This window comes from Vombatus ursinus, unplaced genomic scaffold (assembly GCF_900497805.2).
Source record: "Vombatus ursinus unplaced genomic scaffold, bare-nosed wombat genome assembly UNPS02014807.1, whole genome shotgun sequence".
In the NCBI taxonomy this organism is placed as follows: Eukaryota; Metazoa; Chordata; class Mammalia; order Diprotodontia; family Vombatidae; genus Vombatus; species Vombatus ursinus.
In genome coordinates this window covers 18,265,135-18,287,617 of record NW_020954585.1, presented here as the reverse complement: position 1 = coordinate 18,287,617, position 22,483 = coordinate 18,265,135, and the positions used below count along the sequence as shown (strand labels likewise).

Sequence of the window (22,483 nt, the reverse complement as noted above, 5' to 3'; positions counted from 1 at the left end):
GAAGAATTTTAAGCTCACTGTGGACAGGGGTGATACTATAACTTAAAAAAATTCTCCTAGAGAAGCTATCATAGTGTTTTCCATTTAGTAAGTGCTCAGTAAATATGTGTTGAATTGTATTAAAATCAATAAGTGGGAGAGAGGAGCCATTAATTCTGAATGTTTTTCCTATAAATATATAGCTATTCTTGTAGTAAGAGTGGGTGATTAGGCTGTAAATTGAAGAAGGTAAGTGAATAGCCATAGTAAATGCAGTTAGGACAAGGAAAAAGTGCAGAGTAATAACTTTTACATGAATGCTTACATATGCAGGTATTGTATGTGTTTGATAGGAATATATTTGGAATTTTTAACAGCTCAAGCCTGAATGCTCACTAATGTCCACAACAGAAGAATGGGTTGAAATGAATAAATCCCACTATATTTATACTCCCTCAAGGAGTAGGAGGGTTGTTTTGGAGTTAAGTGTTAATATCATCTGATAGAATTTGATAAAGGAAATTCAAGATTTCTAGAATTCAAGCATTCTTGTGAAATGCAAAGAAAACCTTCTTTTGTTAATTGCCACTAATTACCTATAATCAAGGGTATATTTCTTAACAATAACTAGCTTTTGAATTTGCAGTGTAATCAAAAGGATAATTCATGAAAATATTCATAGTTCATTCCTATTAAATCTATTTTTCTTCACCTGTAGCATGTTGCATATGGATATATATACACACACATATATATACACATATATTTCTAGATATGCATAAATGTGTTAATTTGGGTGACCAAATGGCACCTAAATTCATATTCTGCGATTAATTTATAATGCACAACAAGGCTCTTTGGAATCAGAGAAAATGTAAAGTTACTAGGGAGGGAATTAAGAAATGTTCCATCTAAACTAAGTTCTCTGCCCATAGGTACCTATCATTGAGATCTAGAAGGGACATTAGAGATGATCTCATTCACATCTCCTTCCCCATCTTTTATGGAGGTGAAATGACTTGTCCATGGTCATAGAGGTAGTAAGTAGTAGGGTTCAGGTTTTAATCCAGGTTTTCTAACTCTTGATCCAATATTCGTCTCACTATGAATTAATTTACCTAGACTAAAATTCTGCGTATGAACATATAGGTGCACCTGCATCACAGAATTGAATATACATTCTTACATTTGGGTCATTATTAATGTAGGTCCTTATCATTCTCCCTGCGTCTCTTTCTATTTTATTTCCTTTCCTACCTCCTGAAGTTCCATTGCCACAATCTTTCTAATGACCCTCTTCTGATTGGTGCTCCCTGGGTGGCTTCCGGGGTAGCTTTTCCCGAAGGGTCTGGTTATCTTGACTTCTGATGGTTAGTTTCTTAGATTCATCTTTGGTTTCTTCCTATTCCGTAGCAGAGAGTCTCTTGCAATTTTCCTTGCCTACCTAATCTTTGTTCTTTCCTTGCTATGTACTAAAGGGGCTCTACTCACTTGTTTTACCCACTATTGCTGCTGACTGAATTTTATAATTACAAAGATTATTATTCTTTTTTGGCAAATGGAACTGTGCTTAATGCCATAATAATCCACATTATTATGTAATAATTCACCAGTCAGAACTTGCTCATTCTATTTCTCGCTTTCCTTTTCCTTTAAAAACTAAATAAGATACTCCCCCTCCCCTTTCAAGACTGCATGTGCTATTTTCATAGGATTATGCAGTTAGAGCTTCCTTCATTTTACAGATGTGTAATTGAATGTATATTCTCAGACTCTAAAGTAGGTACATTTTCCCCTATACTATTCTGTCTCCTTTGCTTTATTATTGAAGATGTGACAAGGCTATTTCCTGCAACTGACCCAGTCTCATCTCAAGGTTTCCCACCTGGATTTTTCCTTTGCATCAAGTGATAGCATATATTGCACATCCAAAAGGTTCATTCTCACATTTTTTTTTTCAAAATTGAATTGAAGTGTGAGTTCGTTTTGCAACTCAGAGCCATGGAAAGTAAGGCTAATACTAATAACAGTCCCTGAAAAAGAAATGGGAGATGGGGCTTTGCTAGTGAAAGTGTTGCTATAATTGAGCCAGCTGTGGTTAGAATCTTAGCAGGCAGGTGACACTGCATGTTGGTCTCCTACTTTAAAAATCATCCCTATCCCTTTAGATCCCTTTAGAATAATCTCAGCTGCCAGGAACTTCCTTTTCCCAAATAAAGTTGATTTCTCCTTAGTAGGTGTGAGGAAGTCCTGCTATGCATAGAAGTCTCTCATTTTGTCTCCACCAAGTTTAATATTTCATCTCATCAGAGCGCAACTTTCTGTAAGAAATAGGGAATCCTTTTTACCTCTGATCAATTTAACTTTTCTGACATAAATTCAACAGCTGATCTAACAGATTTGAGGATATCACTTCAAGAATCTTAGATTGCCAGTTGTTACAACATCCTGGCAGGGGTCCTCATCCAGTAATGGGGTTCAATATACCTTCCATCATTACCAAGTGAATGATTAAGCAGATTCTTGTTCCGGGCACATTCTCATTATGAGCAGCATTCGTTAAAAGTAATTAAAGTTTGGCAAATAGTCTTTTCTGATGATTAATAGGCCATGTCTACAATTCTCAATTCAGGAGGTGAGTTACCAGTTAACAAAAATGAAACACCTGCCTTTACATCAATGTTGCTGCAGCAGCTCAGCAGCATTCCTGGAGCTGTTAAATATGGCCATGATGCCAAAAAAAATGAGGCCTTCTGTTTACTTAAGTCCTGAATAAATATAGTTGATCTCAAGGCAAAAAATTGATTATAATTTTATATGAAGTTAAAATGATTGAAAAATAAGAAAGCATATTAGTATGTGTGTGATTTAGAGGAAATCTAAAAGGAAATGGATATGAGAGGTTAGTTTTGGTGTGGGTAAAGCTTGTCTAAAAGTAAACTCTTTTCCAATTCGAATAAATAGTTGAAAGAACTAATATTTTCCAGACTAGGTTTCAGGGATTGACAGATCCTACATATTCTCCCTGAGTTTGGAATTGAGCAGCTTTTACATGTGGTGTGTGTAGGACTGGATAGCTTATTACACTAGGCATGAGGAGGAATGGAGTCTATGAGACAAAGTGTTACACTAAAAATCAAAACAACACAAAAACTTTAAGTGTTTGATAACTCTTTGCTGATTAGAAAGAACATCCTATTCCTACCCTCTTTCTCCCCAGTACCAGATGCTAGAGAATTTACTGAGCTACTTCCAAAAGGTGGGAAGTAAATAAGAAATACTTTAATACCAGTCTTAGTACAGTCCTCTGAAGTGGGAGGTGCTATGATCTCCTCATAGAGAATAAACTCAAATAGATGAAGTGTCTTACAATCTTTTTTAAAAACAAGTGTTTTTATTGATGTCTTTTGTTTCTTACATTATCATAGTTACCCCAAGTATCCAACCCCATTCCCCTCCCAGAAAGCCATCTCGTGTAACAAATAGCATTTTTTAGAGAGAAAAAAAATAGTAGAGTTGATAAATACATTGAAAAAGTCCAAAAACATGTATTATGTTTAACAACTGCGTATTTCTAACCTCCGCAAGGGGTAGGTTGGGATATCCTTTTATATCCCTTCATTTAAATTCTGCTTAATCTTTATAATTTTATAACTTTTAATTTTGGAGTACATAGTTCTTTAAATTTATGTTGTTGCATTTATTGTATATATTGTTTTCTTGGCTCTACTTCACCTTATGTCAGTAGATCTTTCCATGTTTCTCTGCATTTATCACACTCATCATTTCTTACAGCACAGTAATACTCCATTACAGTCATGTACCACAGTTTGCTTAGCCATTCACCAATTGATGGCCAACAACTTTGTTTCCAATTCTTGGTTAACACAAAAAATACTGCTATAGATATTTTGGTGTATATGGGCATTTTCTTCTTATCAAAGGCATCCTTGGTGTACAAATCCAGTAATGGAGTCTGGGGTTCAAATTGTATGGATAGTTTAGTCATTTTATTTGCATAATTCCAAATTGCTTTCCAAAATGATTGTACAGTTTCAATCACAGCACCACCAACAATGTATTAGTGTGCCTATCATTCTACAACCCCTCTGGCATTGACTATTGCTATGTTTTGGGTTACTTTTGCCAATTTACAGTGTGTGAGGTAAAACCTCAAGGTTGTTTTATTTTACATATTTCTTATTATTAGTAATTTGGCACATTCTTTCATGTGGTTGTGAATACTTTCTTTTGAGAACTATTTGTTCATATCCTTTAGACACTAACCTACTAGAGAATAGCTATTAGTGTTATATACATATATATAAACATATCACATAGACACATCTATGTGATATGTTTGTATATATTTAAGTATATGCAGATATAGATACATAACACATACATGCATACATAATACATACATACTGCCAAACCCTTATCAAAGAAATTTGATACAAAGATTTGAATGGAAAAACCATTCAAACACTTACCTTCTTATTCTAGGTTCATTAATTTTGTCTGTGCAAAAGTTTTTTAGTTTCAAATAGTCAAAGTTATCTCTTTTATCTTTTGTAATTGCCTCTATCTTTTGTTTGGTTAAGAATACATCTGTTACCCATAGATGTGAGAGGTATATGATCTGTTTCTCTTCTAATTTTGTTACAGAATGATCTTCAGTATTAAGACTGCAATTCTATTTAGAATGTATTGTGAAATAAGGTGTAAGGTTTTTGGCCTAAGCCTAATTTCTGCCATATTGCTTTGCAGTTTTCCCAGTAGTTTTTTTTTTATTTTAAAATTTTTAGTCACATAAGGAGTCCTGCCCCCCCCTCCAGTAATTTATGTTTTCTACTTTATCAAATACTGGGTTATTGAGTTCTATTGTTTCTGATTCTCCCTTGTCTAGTCTGTTCTATTGATCTAACTATCTTTTAACTAATACCAGATGATTGTGATGACTACTAGTTTGTAATATAGCCTGGAAGTACTATTCACCTTTTAACCTACTTCTTTTAATCATTTCCCTTGATATTGTAGAGCTTTTATTTTTCCACATTTCAACAATATAGTAACAACACTGCTCAAGATATTGTCTCAATTAATATTTTTTCTGGTTCCCTAGAATTTTCCAAGTAAACCATCATGTCTTGAGCAAATAGGGATAGTTTTGTCTCCTCTTTACCTATTTTTCTGACTTTAATTTCTTTCTCATCTTATTGCTTTTGCTAGCATTTCTAAAAGTATATCATATAATGGTGGGGAGAGAGGTCATCTTTGCCTCACTCTTGCATTTATTGGAAAAGGTTCTAGAGTATCCCTTTTTCATGTGATACTTATGGTTTTAGATAGATATTTTTTATAGAATTAAAATAGGTCCCTCTATACTTATACTTGATGGGCTTTTTAGCATAAAAAGTATTGTCCTTTGTCAAAGGCACATCACACATTCCTCTCTAACCTCCTAATCCTCCCTTTTAATGCACTCTCCTGTGTTGTAATGTAGTCCATAAAAAAACACTGATTCACCTGTGGACAGGGAGTCATCAGATTCTGTCCATAATGCTCCATACCTGCCTCTTCACTGTTACCTCCACAGGACTTTTGCCTTTACCCTTGTATCCTTGTGTATATTTAGAAATGAGGTTTTTTTTTTTTTTTGGTCTCTGTGCTGTCATTCTGTTACTATTGCTCTCCTTGGTTACTGCATTTATTCACTCCTGCATTTCTATTGTATGTGTTCAAGAGGCAAATAATCTTTACAGATCTGGTTTTCTTTGTAAAAAATGTTCCAAATGCCAATTTATTATTGAATGTCATCTTTTTTATGCATGGTTAAACTCAGATTTGTGTTGTTAGTTCCCCTGGGATGGATTCTGAACTCCATTGTTCTTGGGAACGCTATTCCATTCTTTCTTATGTTTTCTGGTGAGTACAAAACAGTCTTGTATTATTCTAATTTCCTTTCCCTTGTATTGGAAGACGTTTCTCCTGATTATTTCTTCTACCTACCCCTCCTACCTAAAAACAAACAAGCTCAAATACTAAAAAATCCTAAAAGTTGTTGTTGAATTGAATTGTTAGATTTAGCTACCATATATCATGGAGTTTGCAGCCTTGAGTTTTTTTTTTCCAAGAGGTGATTGTTTAATTCTTTCTGTGGATCATTATTATTATTATTATTATTGGCAATTGGGGTTAAGTGACTTGCCCAGGTCACACAGCTAGTAAGTGTCAAGTGCTTGGTCTGAGCTCAGATTTGAACTCAGGTCCTCCTGACTTCAGGGCTGGTGCTCTATCCACTGCGCCACCTAGCTGCCCCTGTTTAATTCTTTCAACTGATATTTCGGCTTATATGTTCAGAAGTTCTAAGCAGTACCTTTCTATTGTTTCCTGTCTTATAGTGTTGAGGAGTTTTTTTTTTTTTTTTTGCCCTGTCATGTTTTTTTCTGGGAGATCTATGACCCTTAGGTTGTACATATATAACTTGTCTTTGAGATTAGTATATTTTGCTTAGTAGTGAGCATACTTTCTTTTGATATTATTGTTTTTTGCTTTTCTTCTTGTAGATTGTCCTTCCCTTCTGTATGTTTGCATTCTCAATCTATAATTCTCTCTTTTGAGTCTCTGGTGAGATTCACCATCACAAATTCCAATTTTTCTGTTCTGTCTATTATTTTTCTGTGTAGGCCACAGATTTTGCTCTCATAATTCTCATTTCTCTTTTGAATAATTTAGGACTAGCATGTTGTGATTCCATATTCTCTTCACATACTACAGGATACTCTTTCATCAAATGTTGAATCATTTTCCTTTGTTTTGCAGTATTTATTCATAGATGCCTAAACTAATTTACTAGATTTGGTGGCCATATTTCCTTCTGTTGTTGGTGTTTTCCATGTTGATTTATTGCTTATACTCAAGGTCTTTGCATTTTCTTCTTTCTGATATCTTTTATAGTTTCAGTCTCTCCCTACTCCTCCACTTATTTTTCCCTATTCACTTTCTGATTCTGTCATCTTTGATAGTGCTTTCCTTGGGGGATGGAACTCAAAGAATCTTAGCCTCCTCCCACACTGGACAATCTAGGTCTTTCCTCCAAGTGACTTTTGGGGGGTCAGAATTGGCCTCTGCTGGATTCTGTGCTTTTTTCCTTAGACTTAATGGAGCTTTGCAGAATTCTCTCCTCCAAACCCCAACCCCACCACATATATGGTGTCCTGTCACACTCTCTCTGTTGCTTAGTTCTCTGGTCCAGCATTGACACATTAGAGATCTACCATGCTGGTGCTATGTAGTTCTGCTATGCTATGCAGTTGAGAACTTTGTAGCACTGGTGCTACTGGGTTGCAACCTGGAGCTGAGGTCTCCATAGTATTGGGAAGAAGGAAGGGGAAACAGAGCATAGGGTAGGTTTTGTTGTAAGCGTATGTCAGGTCCTAGTGTTTACTGGTATAACATCACTGCCATTAATGTAGGAGGTGGGGAAGGGGTGCTGAGTGAGCTCAAGGTCATTGAGTATCAGTTCATACATTTTTAAACCTTCTTTTGGCTTCTAAATTTCCTAGACCTAGAAACAGCTGAAATTGCTTTATCTTTGGCACTTAATTTCTGTTTTGGAGAGGTTTGAGAGGTTGTCAGGATCAGCAAAAATGTCTAGTACGCCAGCTTGTGTGACCCAGAAGGCTCCTTACAATCTTAATGAGAATCAGTAATGGCTATCAAGCTCACAGTCATGTCCTTAGGGGTAGGGGTGGGAGAGAGGAGATGCTTGTCATTCTTGATTGCATGGTGAAAACAACATCTGACTACATGGATCCTGGCTGCCCCACTTGAGAAAACAGATGCTGGCTCTGAAACTAGATGGAAGTCTTCCTGTCTCAGCTAAGTCAAGAATTCCTAAGCCTGCTCTGCAAGGGACATACTACTAAAAAGAGAATCTTCATTTCCTGTCCCTGGATGCACACCTAGAATTGATTTACAATCATTTTTTTTTTTTACTCTTTAGTAGAATCACAGAATGTTAGGGCTTGGAGGGATATCTAGACATGTAAAACTTTTCACAGATTTGGAAATGGAGGAGCAAAGAGGTGAGGTAACTTGCCTAAGTACATTCAGATCTAGGATTAAGCTTTCAGGTGAGTAACTGTGATCTATGTAGGCTGATCTCCCTCCTTAATGGAAAAGGAAATAGTCTATTTTCTTTCTTTTCTTTGTGCTGATGTGATTGGGGTTAAGTGAAGGTCACATAGCTAGTAAGTATTAAGTGTCTGAGGCTGGATTTGAACTCAGGTCCTCCCGACTCCAAGGCCAGAACTCTATCCACTGCACCACCTAGCTGCCCCTGGAAAGGAAATAGTCTCAAAGGAGACCTCTCCACACTCCAAAATATAAGAGAGAATGAATACCTACTGAATGAATTGTGGCTCCAATGGGAAGTAAAAAAAAAGTTAAGGGAGAGATCTATCGAGTAGGACCCTTGTTACCATGACAGAAGAGTATAACACAGATGGGAAAGGGAAGGAATTAGAGCTTAAAAAGAGTTTTGAGACTTCCAGAAAAGGAGAAGCCTGGACGCTCTGAGAAGGAAGAAACTGATTGTTCATCAAGGAAAGTTATGGGAGCTACCGAGTGAGGAACTATCTAGTAAGGGTCAAAGGAAGAAGAGAAGATTGCTCTCGTTCATAGATTCTGAAGCAGCAATTTGATACCTGAGAACAATGGAGAGATCTACTATCTTTCAAGGCATAGTAAAGAACTTCTCAAGATTTATCAAAACATACGACCCTTGCCCACTTCTGGTGATTTATGTGGGCACAAATGACACTTCCAGAAGGAACCTAAAAAGTATTGCAAACAATTATGAAATCTCAGGCAAGAAAACCACAGAGAGTCAGGTTGTATTTTCCTCTCTGTTGCTCTTTTGAAGGAAAGGAATACAGAAGGGAAAAATTAATTTGTAAGTGAAGAACTGTCTAAGAACATGGTGTATGAGAATGAAATTTGGATCTGATCCATGGCTTACGATAGAAGGATGGCAGATTCTTGGTTAGAGATATGTACACCTGAAAAAGGTTGGTAAGAGTATATTCTTTTAAGATTTCTTTTTAATTAGGTTTTTATTGTTTTCAATCAATGAAAACCCAAGTTCTCTTCCTCTCTTCTCCTTTGAGACAGAAGAAAAAGCAAAACCCTATTTACAAACATGCATAGTCAAATAAACCAATTTCCCCATTGGGCATGTTCAAAAAATGTCTCCATCTGTACTCTGAGTCCATCACCTCTCTGTCAGGAGGTGGGTAGCATGTTTCATCATGAGTACCCTGGAATCATGGTTGGTCATTGCATTGATCTGAGTTCTTAAAATCTTTCAAAGTTGTTTATATTTACAATAATGTTATTATATAAGTTGTTCTCTTGGTTCTCATCATTTCACTCTGCATCAGTTCATATAAGTTGTAAGAATGTATTTTGTAGTTGTCTTGCATCTAATTCAGAGGGATTTAAACTAAAAAGGATGGGATGAGGAGAAGACTGACTAAATATCTCCCTCTAATTACGTACGATAGAGAGTAGCCACAAAAAAGTGAAGAATAGCATGTGAGATACTCTCAAATTCACAGGAGATAAAATTCCAAAAAAGGAGTCAGTAACAAAACTCGTGACTTCAAATATCTACATACAAATGGCACAAATTAAATGACAACCAAGAGGAACTAGAGGTCCGAACTCAAGGTCCTAATGCACAGAGGCAAATTTGATTTTATAAATATCACTGAGATTTGGTAAGATAAGATCTATTACCAAACCACGGCTCTGTATAGGTATACCTTATTCAAAAGAAACAGGGTAGATTAAGAGGGGTTTGAGGTAGGGTAACATTTCATATTAAAAATGTATACTCATGTGAAGAAATCCAGGAACCATATGGGGGTTGGTGGGGCAGAGATAGAGAATATTTAGGTAAAGTTTGAAAGAAGAAAGAGAAACAGAAGTGATTTTGTTAGTAGAGCATACTACAAGTAACTTGGATGGAAAGAGAAAATAGAAAATGGAGCACAAACCTGGCACAGAGACATTATATGGTAGTGACAGGGACTTCAATTATCCAACATCCAGGGCTCTCTCCCTGCCAAAAGCAGAGTGGCTATTCATTTCTTGACTTGCATTAGTTATTTCATCCTTTAAAAGGCAGAGGAATTAACATCAGGAAATTCTGGTTCCAATTCTTATTAACAGGAAGTAACTGGAGGGAGGGAAATGATCTTTCCATCCTAAAGTTTGTAATGGAGGGGAAGAAAGTCTGATTGCTCCCTCCATCCTGATATTGGGAAACAGAGTTCAAAGAGTTAAGAGGAAAGAGAAGTAGGATCTTATGGAATAAGATGCTTCAGGGGAATTCAGGCCTAGAGAGATGAGAGATGCTCAAGAATGCAATTCTGAAGACAGAAAGTGAAAATAATTCAATGAAGAGGAAGAATGAGATTTGTCTTGACAAAACTGAGGTGGATGTATTAGGAACTCATCAAGCAACTTAGGTGTTAATAAGAAATGTACAGATGACAGAAAAAAGACCAGGTCACGGGGAATAAATATGAGTCTGATATAATCCTGTGAAAAGACTGTCAGGAATACTAAGTGTCAGATCTGAGGCTGATGAGGGAAGCTAAGAACAGCAATCACAATAGATTTTTTTTAAGCTAGAGGAGGAGAAAAAGGAGGATCAAAGAACAGACCAGACATTTGCGTGGAATAGATGGGACAATGATAACTGACAACAAAGAGAAGACCTATCTGCTTAATTCTTACTTTGTTTGTTTTCCTGTAAAGGTGTATGACCTTTACGTTGGAAATAACAGAACAGGAAAGACTAACTACCTAAGATAAGTAAGGACACAATAAGACAACACCTAGCTTCCCTTGATGAATTCCAGTCACTTATATCCTCAGCTCCTGAAAAAACTGGCAGATGTGATTGCTGAGCCACTTTTAGCGATACTTCAAAGATCATGTAAAAAAGGAGAGGTCGTCTAAGATTAAAAAAAAGGTAACTTCCAATTTTCAAAAAAAGGGAAGAAAACAATCAGCAAACTATATGCTGGTGAGCTTGACTTGTTTTATTGGGAAGGTTTAAGAATATTAGAGGGATGGTTGGTGACTATCTAGAAATGGAAGTGGTAATTACAAAGATCATGGCTTTACGAAGAACAGGCTATGCCAGATTAGCCTAATTTTCCTTTTTGACAAGATTACTAAATTTATAAATAAGGAAAATTCTCTGAATAGTTTACCTAGATTTTAGCAGGACTTTTGACAAAGTATCTCCTACTATTTGTGTAGAAAAGATGTTGAGATGTGAATTAGACAATCAGACAGATTCAGAGCTGGTTGGATGGCCAGACTCCAAAGAATTGTTGATGGTTAAAAGTCAATGTGGTAAAAAGTGTCCAGTGGAAAACCCTAAGGATTTTTGCTTGAGTTTGTGCTGTTGAAACATTTTATTAATGACTTGAATAAAGGTGTCTGCTTGTCAGATTTGGAGATGACAAAGCCTGAACGGATAGCTAACACAGTGGATGACAGGATGACAGGATCAGGATTCAAAAAGATCTTATCAATCTAGAGCACTGGGTTGAAAATTAATAAGAGAACGTTGAATAGGGATAAATGAAAAGTTGGCTAATAAAAATGATTTCACAAATACAGGATGAAGAAGGCATGATTAGATAACAGTTGTTCTGAAAAATACTCAAGGGTTTCACTGGACTGCAAGCACAATATGAGTTAGCAGTGTGATACTGTAGTAAAAAAAAAAAAGTTTTCTTGGGCTGTATTAAAAACATACTTTCCAGGAATAGCGAGCTAATAGTTTCACTATATTCTGTCATAGTTAAACCACATTTGGAATATTATGTTTGGTTTTGTGCATTACGGTTTAAGAAAATCTCAATAAGCTTTAGTGTGTTCACAGGAGAGCAATCAGGATGAAGGGCTGTGAATTCATGACAATATGACAAATAGATATATAGATCATTTATTAAATGCCTCCTATGTGCCAGATTTTATGCTAAGCACTGGAATTATATATACAAGCAAATAAGACAACTCTTGTCTTCAAGGAGCTTACATTCTAACGAAGGAATACAGCATATAAAGGAGAGCTGGAAAAGGATATGGTGGCACATGGAAGGAAGCATGGAGATGTCTGGGAGATGATGTACAGGTCTGGAGAGATGGGCAGTAGAGGGAGATGGGGATGAAAGCCTTAGTGAAGACAGCAAAATGTGGAGGGAGCAGGAAGGTTTAGATTTGTTCCATTTGGCTCCAAAAGGCAGGACCAAGAGCACCTGGTGAAAGTTTCAAAGAGTCAAATTTAGGCTTGATGTGAGGAAAATCTTTGTTAACAATTAAAGCTGTCTAAAAGTAGGAAATATAGTCTGATGGTGGTGGTGGTGGTGGTGGGGGCATTCCACATCCTTGGAGCCCTCCACATAGAGGCTGGATGACCAATTGTTACATATGTCACAAATGGGGATTCCCTTCATGTATGAATTGTTGCTGAGGTGCCTTCTAGGGCTCAAATTCTGTGATTCCCAGTCCAGTAACAAATAAATACTATTTAATCTCTCTATGACTCATTCAATCCTATATAATGTAGGAACGATGAATCCTGCCCTATCCACTGTAACAACCATTTATGAAGCTAGAATTGGCTTATATACATAGATCTATACCAGTTAGAAACAAGTTGAGAATTACTGAAATGATTATTTGATATTTGTATAGCCATTTATATTTGATGTACTGTTGCAGAAAGCGACATCTTTACCTACTGGTTCATTTCAGTGTGACCATAGGCTAGGGATGGGGCCAATGAATTCATTGGTACAGAGAAGTCCTTTTGAGGAAGCTTTTCTGTATTGATAATCTTAGAAAACTGCCTTGGGCACTGAGAGTTTAAGTGACGTCCCAGGGTCTCAGCCAGTATTTGCCAGAGGTTGGCCTTGAACCCAAGTCTTTCTGGCCTTAAGGTCAAGTCTCTATCCACTATGCCATGTTGCCTAGGTTTATAATACTGGGGGTGGGGGTGGGGAGGAAGTGTTGACTCTTACCCTCTGTTAGATGTCATACTGGAGGGAAAAATTCTTTCAGTATGTGAGTTGAGGAGAGGTAACAATTTTCTTCAAGTTAAAAAACATGGCCCATAAAAACCTTCATAAAAATCCCAAGAGCACACATGTAAAGTAGAATGAAAAGAAGTCCTTAATAGCATCTGCAGCTAGGTGGCGCAGCATCATGCTATCCACAGGATAGAACTCTTCGTGAGTTCAAATCTGACCTGAGACACTTATTAGCTAGCTATGTGACCCAGGGCAATTCATTTAACCCTGTTTTCTACAGTTCCTCATCTGTCAAGTTGGAGAAGGAAATGGCAAACCACTCCAGTATCTTTGCCAAGAAAATCCCAAATGGGGTCATGAAGAGTCAGACACTACTGAAATGACCCAACAACAACAAAAGGGCTGAAAAATTGTGAATTATGTTGAAATCGGCTTGAACAATAGACCACCTTTCCTACTCATTTTTTTAAAAAAAGGATTCTATGAACAAATACGTAACCAATAAGTTATAATATTTTTATTCATGTTAGATTTTCTATCAGTGTTTTAACATTAATATTTAGAGAGTTTGTACATTTCCACTTTCAAGGTTTAAAATGAGAACCACACTAGATCACAAATGGTAACTAAAACAGTTCGCAATTGCATGAATATTCACTCTCACTCTCTTAACACTGTTAAAAGTTTTCTTTTCCTCAATGCCTTTTACAATGAAAAGTGTGCACCATACTCATGTCTCAGCAAAGTTCCAAAACATTATGGTTTCATTACATATAAACTCTTTAAAAATATACTTCTGTCAAAAGACTTGATGACTACTATGTACACTACAAAAATAAATTTTCATATAAATAAATTATATGGCATACTTTTATCTTTGTAATTGAAATGACACAAACCCATTTCTGCCAAAATAGGCAGATAATGAGACCCAGTTTGAATATTTTTTCTTTTAACTCCTTACACTAAAAGCTACAAATGAGTCCTTAATGTAAATGTTATATACTCTGTCCTATTTAACATTAGTAAGCACTCTATACAAATAAAAATTCCATTCAAAAGAAAAACATAGCTGTAATTATGTTTCCAATAGAAATAAAATCCCTGCATTTTTTTTGTTATAAACTGGCATGACAAATACTGTAGGAAAACATTCTTATGATACAAAAATATAAATATCACCAAAGATGAAAAAATTTTAACATCTAAACAAACAAAACATATAATTGCCAGCCACTGAGTTCTCCCTTTGCCAATGTGACTATTGGAGAGAAGGTTCTAGGCTCTGCAGAAAGCAGTAGATGGCACAAACACTCATACACCAAACATGCCAGGGTGAAGAAGGGGCAAGGAAAATACAATGAGGTTACAAAAACAGAGAGAATTCAAAGAAAACACCTAACTGGGGACTTTTGCCTGGTCATTCTTCTCCATCCAAGAAATAAAACAGCAAGCAGAGGTGGGCCGGTTGGAAGTGGACAAGGACAGAGGGCTGTGGCTGACAGATAGGCACCATAACAGTAACAGTGGGAAGCCATCAGGGCCTTGGACACACTAACACACACATTCGGCAGCTGTAGGTGGCTTCCAACTAGTATTATACAGTTTTGTTACAAAGTTTTTAAAAAAAAATCTGAGGTCACTACAGTGCTAGTAGTAATTGGAGGCCTGTTTTTTTTTTTTTTTGCTATGATTTTCTAGGTAAGACGGATGGAACCATAGGCAGTTCTGAGATTAACCCTTAGTGTACTCTAACCAGTAGCTTAAGGTACTGCCAGAATGGGGTCAGGAGCTTGACCTTGAATTCCCATGCAAATTATCTGTAAACAAGTGACTGGTGTTGAAGGAAAGGCAGAGCTGGGTATGAATTGCTTCCCTGACCATCATTGATTGGTCCCTTGATAGGAGATGAGGGAGTCAAAAGCCCAAATGGAAGACACTCTAACCATTGGGAGAACAGATCTCTTGAAAATAATGCCTGGTTTGGAGAGATCTGCCACCATCCCCCCCTCCTCCTGCCCCCAAATACAGGTTTTGAATATGTCACCTTTCAGCAGGAAGCTATGTATTATATACACATTACATAGCTTCCTGCTCCTCTGACAACTTCACAGCACAAAGAACAGTAAATAATAGCAGAGGGAGGAAAAACAGTACTGCAGGAAATGTTTCCCATCATTAAAAAATTTTTCCCCCATTTGCATGTTATGCTACAGAACCTAGAAATTTTTTGAAGCCCAGCAGCTGTGCTGTTTTTACCCCCTTGATTATGCATTCATATCTAGGAAACTTCCTATGTATTAAAAAAAAAAAAAGATAGAAATAGATCCTGAGAACTGTCCCAATCAGCCCATTGAATATTGAAGGAGAGACAAAATTCTAAGGGCAGGAGCTGAAGTATGGCTAGGTAAAATAGTCATCACTTCTCAGTTTGGCTTCTTAATGAGAAGCTCATCAAATGAGATGGCTAGCCTATTTCATCTATATGTAGCAGAGAACTCAGTCCCCAGAAGGACAGGTTTTACAAGTGGCCTTTCCAAGCCTACTACCCTCCCAACCCACTCCTCAATCTGGTATTTTGTGTTAGCTGTAATGGGGGGAACTGATCCTGTCAATTAAGGCATGAGGTATATGGTATCAATCCTCCCCATGCCATTGCTAGAGCACATTCTCATGACACAGTTGTGGTTCACTGTCAGGTATGTTATTTAATTCCTTAATGCCATTTCAAGATTCAAAGATGTACAGGGAGATACGCCATGATAAAATTTCAGCAACCACTATCCATATGGAATAACATTTACTTTGCTGCTGAGGGGTAAAAGACAGCCATTGGCTTTAGGAGATAATATGGACCAGAGAGAACACAGCTTCCCTTCTACTATTTAAAGATGTGGCCACTGGTGGATCCTGCTGTTAAAGCTAGTGTATTTTCCACCAGGCCTTAGCAATAAAGAAATCCTGACTCTTCCAGCAAGGTTGGGTTAATAAGCCCACTAAGGGTTACAATACAGTAAAAAAACAAAAACAAACAAAAAAAAACTGCTACAGTACATTAAGTACATACATACACACACACACAGACACACACACACAGACACACACAGACGCACACACACACAGAGTTTACACACATTGCGAAAACAAAGAGAACTGAACACAACGAACCCTAGAGAAGCCACCAAGACTTTTCTTCATATCTGCTCATTAAAACAAAAATTATCACGCATAGCGTGTTTGAAAGTTAACAGTAACATTTCATACTACCACAGGGTTGTGATATGCAAATTAAAAATATTTTAAACAAATACCTTTACAAAATAATCCTATTACATAAGCAATATTTGCATAGAATTATACAAGTAAATTATACAATATTTAAGCAGCAGCAACGTAATGCTGAAATTTAAGAGTAAATTAAGTTTCATTTGTAGCACAGAGGTCAATATACAAAATGAGCAGAGGGCACCCAAAGGACCGTCTCTGCTCTATTAGCAGGAGCTGAGAAACTCCAGATTATGCTAATTACATTGTTCCTTTGTATATTACATATGTGTACACCTTTTAAATATTTATAGCAATATTTCACAAAATAATACAATAGGTTACAGTAACAGTGAACTGTCATCCTGACGCAGCACATCCTTTTCCATAACTCCAAGTAGTTCTCTTCAAGCAGTTCTGGAAAGAGGGGGGGTTCCCCATCTTTGGCCTCTTTGCTTCAGTTTTTCTTATCCTTAAAAAGAGAGAAAAAAAGGCAAAAAGTGAATAAAATGTAAAGATTTTTAAAAAATGAATCTATAAAGTTAATAAAGGGGGGGGAATCTCAATTCAGAATCCATTCAGTTGGTGTAAGAGAGACAATATGATGTATTTAATGAAAAGAAAACCTGATTTGGAATCGGGAAGCCTGGGTTCAAATGCCCAATAGCTCTGCTTTTTTCTACTACGGGCCCCTTGGGCATGCCAATTCTCTACTTTGGGCCTCAGTTTTCTCATTTGTAAAATGAACAGGTTGGGCTAGATCAGGGGTGGGGAACCTGCAGCCCTTCAGGTCCTCAGGTGTAGCCCTTTGTTCTGTGAATTTGGATTTAGTCAAAGAACCTTGAGGGCCACATGTGGCCTCAAGGCCACAGTTTCCCCACCCCTGGGCTAAATGTTCTCTGAGATCCATGTCAACTATAAATCCTATCACCCAAGGTGTCAAAGGAAGGTACAAGGAGAAAGCCTGAGGCACAGGAGGCATTTTGTTATATTGGCAAAAAAAAAAAAAAATTACCAGAACTGGGATCAGAGTAACAATGATACCAGCTGACATTTACATAGTGCTTTAAAGTTTACAAATAGCTTTTCACAAATTATCCCATTCAATTTTCATAATAATAATATTGAACTTTCCTAGGAACACAATGGATGATGCAAAATCAAAGCTTAGCTTAGGAAATTTTAGTACACTGTCCCCATCTCAGAGGACAGGATAAAGGAATTCTAAGTAACTCCTTCAGTCTTTTACACCTAAGCCTGTCAGTTGATGCATGAAACTCCCAAACTAAAAATTAAAACCACCAGCATGTCAACATACCTTAGTTGGAGCTGTTTCCCCTTGTCCTCTCTTCACACTCAACATCTTGCAGCTCTATGACTTCTATTTTAGAGTTCCTCCTCTCACATCTTACATTAAAAGGTACATGGGGGTCCTCAAACACCCCATGGTCAGTTTCATGGTACCCCTCATAGGATGGGCAGCTTCCTCCCCAAGGGTTCCGGCCATGCGTAGGGGCAGGGTGCACGGCCACTGTCACTGAAGCGGAAGCGGTCACAGTAGTGATAGGTTGGCAATATCCTGGCACAGAAGTGCCCATGGCAGTGAATGCTGGGTTCCGAGGGTTATGAAAACGGGCTCCTCGGTGGCCCATTCTGTCCCTATTGCTAGGTCCAGAATGCCCTTCAGTAGAAATTTCAAAAGCGTTCCTTCGTGGCCTATAAGGGGGCGGGCGCAGTCCTTCCCTGGAGTCCCTCTGTGGCTGCTGGCCCTGGTGCCCAGGGGGATGGGGTCCAGCATCCAGGTGGAGCTGTTGTCTGGGGCTCGATGGATGATGATGTCGTGGATCTGGCTGAATCACCTGCAGAGGGAGGGCAAGACCTGGTTAAAATAGGTACAACCCAGAGGATGAATGCATTGCTAACACAGAGGCCTGTAGTTTACACCTCTTATTCATCACCCTTGTATAGCTTTTTTCCTGCTTGAAGCTTCCAATGCACTCAGGGAATCCAGGAAAATCCTGGGATGAGACTGGTGAGTAGGGCCAGGAACACAAAGTGAAGGCTCTAAGTTTCTTGCAAGAGGTATATTCTTGTGCGAGTTCACAGACTGTGAGGCTTGAGAATTTATTTGGTCCCATTCCCAGGCTACTCTTGTCTCAAACATTGCTGGCAGGAAAAGAGGGCTCCTACTTATAAATATTGGGCTATGGCTGGAAAAGTATTCCTGCTGCCTACCTCCCTCAATTTGCTACCCACCCTTTCAATCTGGGTGAACGTGGAACTCTGCCTCTCAAGTGGATGGCTACCTTCTGGAACTTTTGGCAACAGATGCTTGGGTTCAGCCAGAGCCCAAGTGCTACCAGTCAACTGGTAGCAGCCTGGTTTCTAGGTCTCCACAACAAAGTCTCAAGTAGCAGAGAGCCATATCCATTGAAAGAACCATCACCAATTTCAAATGTGGTTCAACTTGTCCATAATTTTAGACTCCCACTGAAGAAAAACAGATTCTCACTACAGCTCAATAGGCATTATTATGGGGGCAGTAAGAGAGAAGGAATATTTTTGTTATTTGCTTGGTTTCTCCCTTTTACATGGGAAAGGTTGGATTGGTCCAGCCCAGGGAGTACCCACATTCTGAAGGAACTTGCAGGAATCATTGATTTAGAATAGCTTGGAAGCTCCAAGGCTGTTGTAGTTTTTTGGAGTTGAGCTCCATGCTTCTTCCAGAGACTCTGGAGAGCAAAGGATAAAGGAAGGAGGAATAGAAACACATGACCTTTATTTTGCTCCTTCCTTCAAAACTGTTTCCCAGATAGTAGTTTTTAAATTGTTTTCTGTTTTTTGCATGAGAACATGGAGAACAAAATAGCCCACGTATCCGTGCTTGAGGCTTATTAGTGTTAGAAATTCTCTACTCCCTCAGATCCTTATGAACTTTAAAAATCTTCACATTAATGGCAAATAAAGGGTTTCAACGGAAAAAGTAAAGAGTACTGACAACAAAATGCATTGTTCTAAAAGTTATGGATGTTACTTTAGAGCTGTAAAATACCACGGCAGCACCTTCTTCCTATGCAATTAATTTTGCTATTTCAGAAATTTTTATAGATATTTTTTGTTGGAATCCCCCAAAATTCCAAAAAAAAACCTCTCCCTCTCCAGTCTCTGAATCAGAAAATCATCCTTTGTATCAAAGAATACAGAAGAAAGAAAGAAACAAACAAACAAGTCAGCAAAACCAACACATTAAGTGTGGCTGATTTGATACATATAACTCCCCTCCCCACTTTATTCATTCCTGTGTGTCTTATTTGAATTTTCTATTCATCGTTACCCATAATTTAAAAATGAACTTATCACTAAAATGTACTTGGCTTAAGACAATAGGGTGTGGTGGAATGAATGCTGGACTTTCGGAGTCAGGAAACCCAGGTCTGACTGCTAGGTCTGCCACATAGCTATGGAACTTTGGGGAAACTGACTTCACTTGTCAAAACCCCCATTTCCTCATCTGTAAAATAGGAAGAGTGGTTTTTGCTCTACCTACTTATTCACAAGGGATGCTTTGATTGTAAAATGAGATAGTTTATGTGAAAACATTTTGTAAACTCCAGTAATAATAATAATAATGATAACAATAGTAGTTAACATTTATGAAAGTGCTTTATAGTTTACAAAGGTCTTTCCTCATTGAAAACAATACAAAAAAAGTAGGTAGTGTAGATATTATTGAGAAGTAGGTAGTGTAGATATTATTGAGAAGTAGGTAGTGTAGATATTATTGAGAAGTAGGTAGTATAGATATTATTATCCCCAATTTTTAGAGATAACAAAGCTGAGTTGGGCTTGGGGATGCTGAGTGACTTTTCCAAGGCCTCCCAGGATTATGTAGCAAAGTCAGAGTTTGAATCCAGGTCTTTCAACTACAACCCTAAAACCCTTTCTAAAAGTTAAGGATACTGTCCTGGCTTTCTTAAGGTCACACAAAAGTAGTACAGCCAAGACTCGAACCCATGTCTTCTTTTTTTTTTCCAGGTAATTGGGGTTATGTGACTTTCCCGGGGTCACACAGCTAGTAAGTGTCTGAGGCTGGATTTGAACTCAGATCCTCCTGACTCCAGGGCTGACACTCTATCCACTGTACCACCTAGCTGCCCAGCTATGTCTTTTCCAAGTCTGAGAGTCTTTCCACTAACCAACTAGCTAAAGCATATACTAAGGGAATACTTGAAGTTTTTACTCATATATGTGTGCATGGTTTATGACTTGTGTTGATTTTTCTAGATGACTTTCATGTGCCCTAGAATTAAAGCTCACAGCAGACATGGAAAGTAACCACTGTCTACAATTCTCTTTGTATACTACCCAGTACACTGTCATATGTAAAACATGTGTCTAACAACTGCTTTTTCATTTTTTTTTGGTGGGAGGGTAGGGGGAGTCAATCTTTCAACCCTTTTCCCCAATCCCCCTTACTTAACATTTAGTTTATCTTGGGTTACTTACAGTGGATCTGGCAAAGACGGGGTTTTCCGTGGCTTCCACTATTACTTGATGAGCTGGGGCACATGAACTCTGTTGAGTCTCATATTGATAAAGCTCTTCACTGATGCCAGACACTGTTGTCTGAGAACTATATTCTGAGTCAGAGGAATCAGATCCATTGTTTGTGTGTCGTGGGGGCACTGCAAACCTGACGATGCTGGGGGGTGGCTCAGGGGAGGGAGTGGGTAGTCGGTTTAACCCATTAGCTGGAGTAACCTAGGAAAGGGATTAAAAATATAGCATAAGACACTTTATCATCCTTCCAGCAGGTCACTCAATAAGTGAATAAATGCTTGCAAAATGACAAGAAAATAGCAATTGTCACTTAAGATATATTCTCTGTCTGAATCACCATATGTAAAAAAATAATGTGTTCAGGTATCCCTTCCTTCCCCAATGGCCCCTGCTTTAAAACAAGTTTCTGCTCTTCCCCTACTACAAGAATCATAAGGATTCAAATCACTTTAATTGAACATACATTTGTTAAGTATGTGTCAGGCACTGTGTTAGATGCTAGGGGTTCAAAGACAAAAAAGAAAACAGTTCTTGTCCTCAAGTAGCCTACATTCTCTTAGACTACTACCTCTTTTTCTCTCTGTCTGTCTGTGTGTTTGTGTCTGTCTGTCTACGTGTTTATTGAAAGAAATATAAGGCAAATTGAGGGGAAATAAGGCTAGACTTTGAACTATCTAAATTAAGGTGGGACACAAAACTTTCCCCTTCGTGTTTAAATAGATCTAAAAGGCATGACTTACATTTTTAACTATAATTCAGACAAAAATAGTCTATAAGTTTATCTGAACTATATGAGCATATCCAGGTCAGTGAAATTTAAATAATCAATGAGTAGATTTAAAAGCAAAACCACAACATCCTAAGACATCCTTTGTATGCAACAGAGAACAAAAAAGTCACAATTACAGAAATGCTTTTTTAAAAGCAAATCACCAACAAATGTAGATAAAGTATCTAAATTAAGAGTGACACCAGGAAAAAATATCATTGTCAGTCAATGAATCGTACACTATGCTAAGTATAATTACTGACCTCAGGATAGGGTCCAAAGAATGACAAAAGTACCGGAAGTAATACCAATCCATTCAGAACACCCAGGATTGTTAAGATTGCCAGAACTGCAAAGAAATACCTAGAAGATAAAAGAGGAAAGAGAAATGTACAGTGACAAATACAGAAAAATTTCCTTCACAACACAGAACATTTTTAACATGTTTTTTCAATAAAATGGTGAAGCCATACCATAAAAAAAGGCAAGATAAAAGTACAGCTCAGATTTAGGGGAAGACTTTTTTTTTTTACCTTAGAGCTTTTGAGGGCTATATTCCACAAACCCAAGTGTTAATTGGTAACAGGAAGAAAAAAAACATTAGTTTGTTAATTTGCAGAAATCTTGTGGCATGTAATGTTATTTATGAATGTGTTACACAAACACAGAAATATGGAATGTGAACTGAATGGCTGAACAGATTGAAAGCACAAATACAATGAAAAGGGGCCCCCATTAGTGAAAACCCAGCAGAAGCAAACAAATGAAGTGAAGGGTGTAGAATTTAAAC

At 37.6% G+C, this 22,483-nt stretch overlaps 1 protein-coding gene across 1 annotated transcript in view; it reads right to left on the bottom strand.

The window, feature by feature from the left end:
* Positions 1–16,536: 16,536 nt before the first annotated feature.
* PTCH1 (patched 1) overlaps positions 16,537–22,483 on the bottom strand; it is a 74,428-nt gene continuing 68,481 nt past the window's right edge. Inside the window, exons 21-24 of the mRNA XM_027874806.1 lie at positions 21,957–22,056; positions 20,871–21,125; positions 17,683–18,223; positions 16,537–16,836 (exon numbers count right to left, since the gene is read on the bottom strand). Of these exons, the coding sequence (XP_027730607.1) occupies positions 17,684–18,223; positions 20,871–21,125; positions 21,957–22,056 (895 nt within the window). The 3' untranslated portion in view covers positions 16,537–16,836; position 17,683. The remainder of the gene's footprint in view (positions 16,837–17,682; positions 18,224–20,870; positions 21,126–21,956; positions 22,057–22,483) is intronic.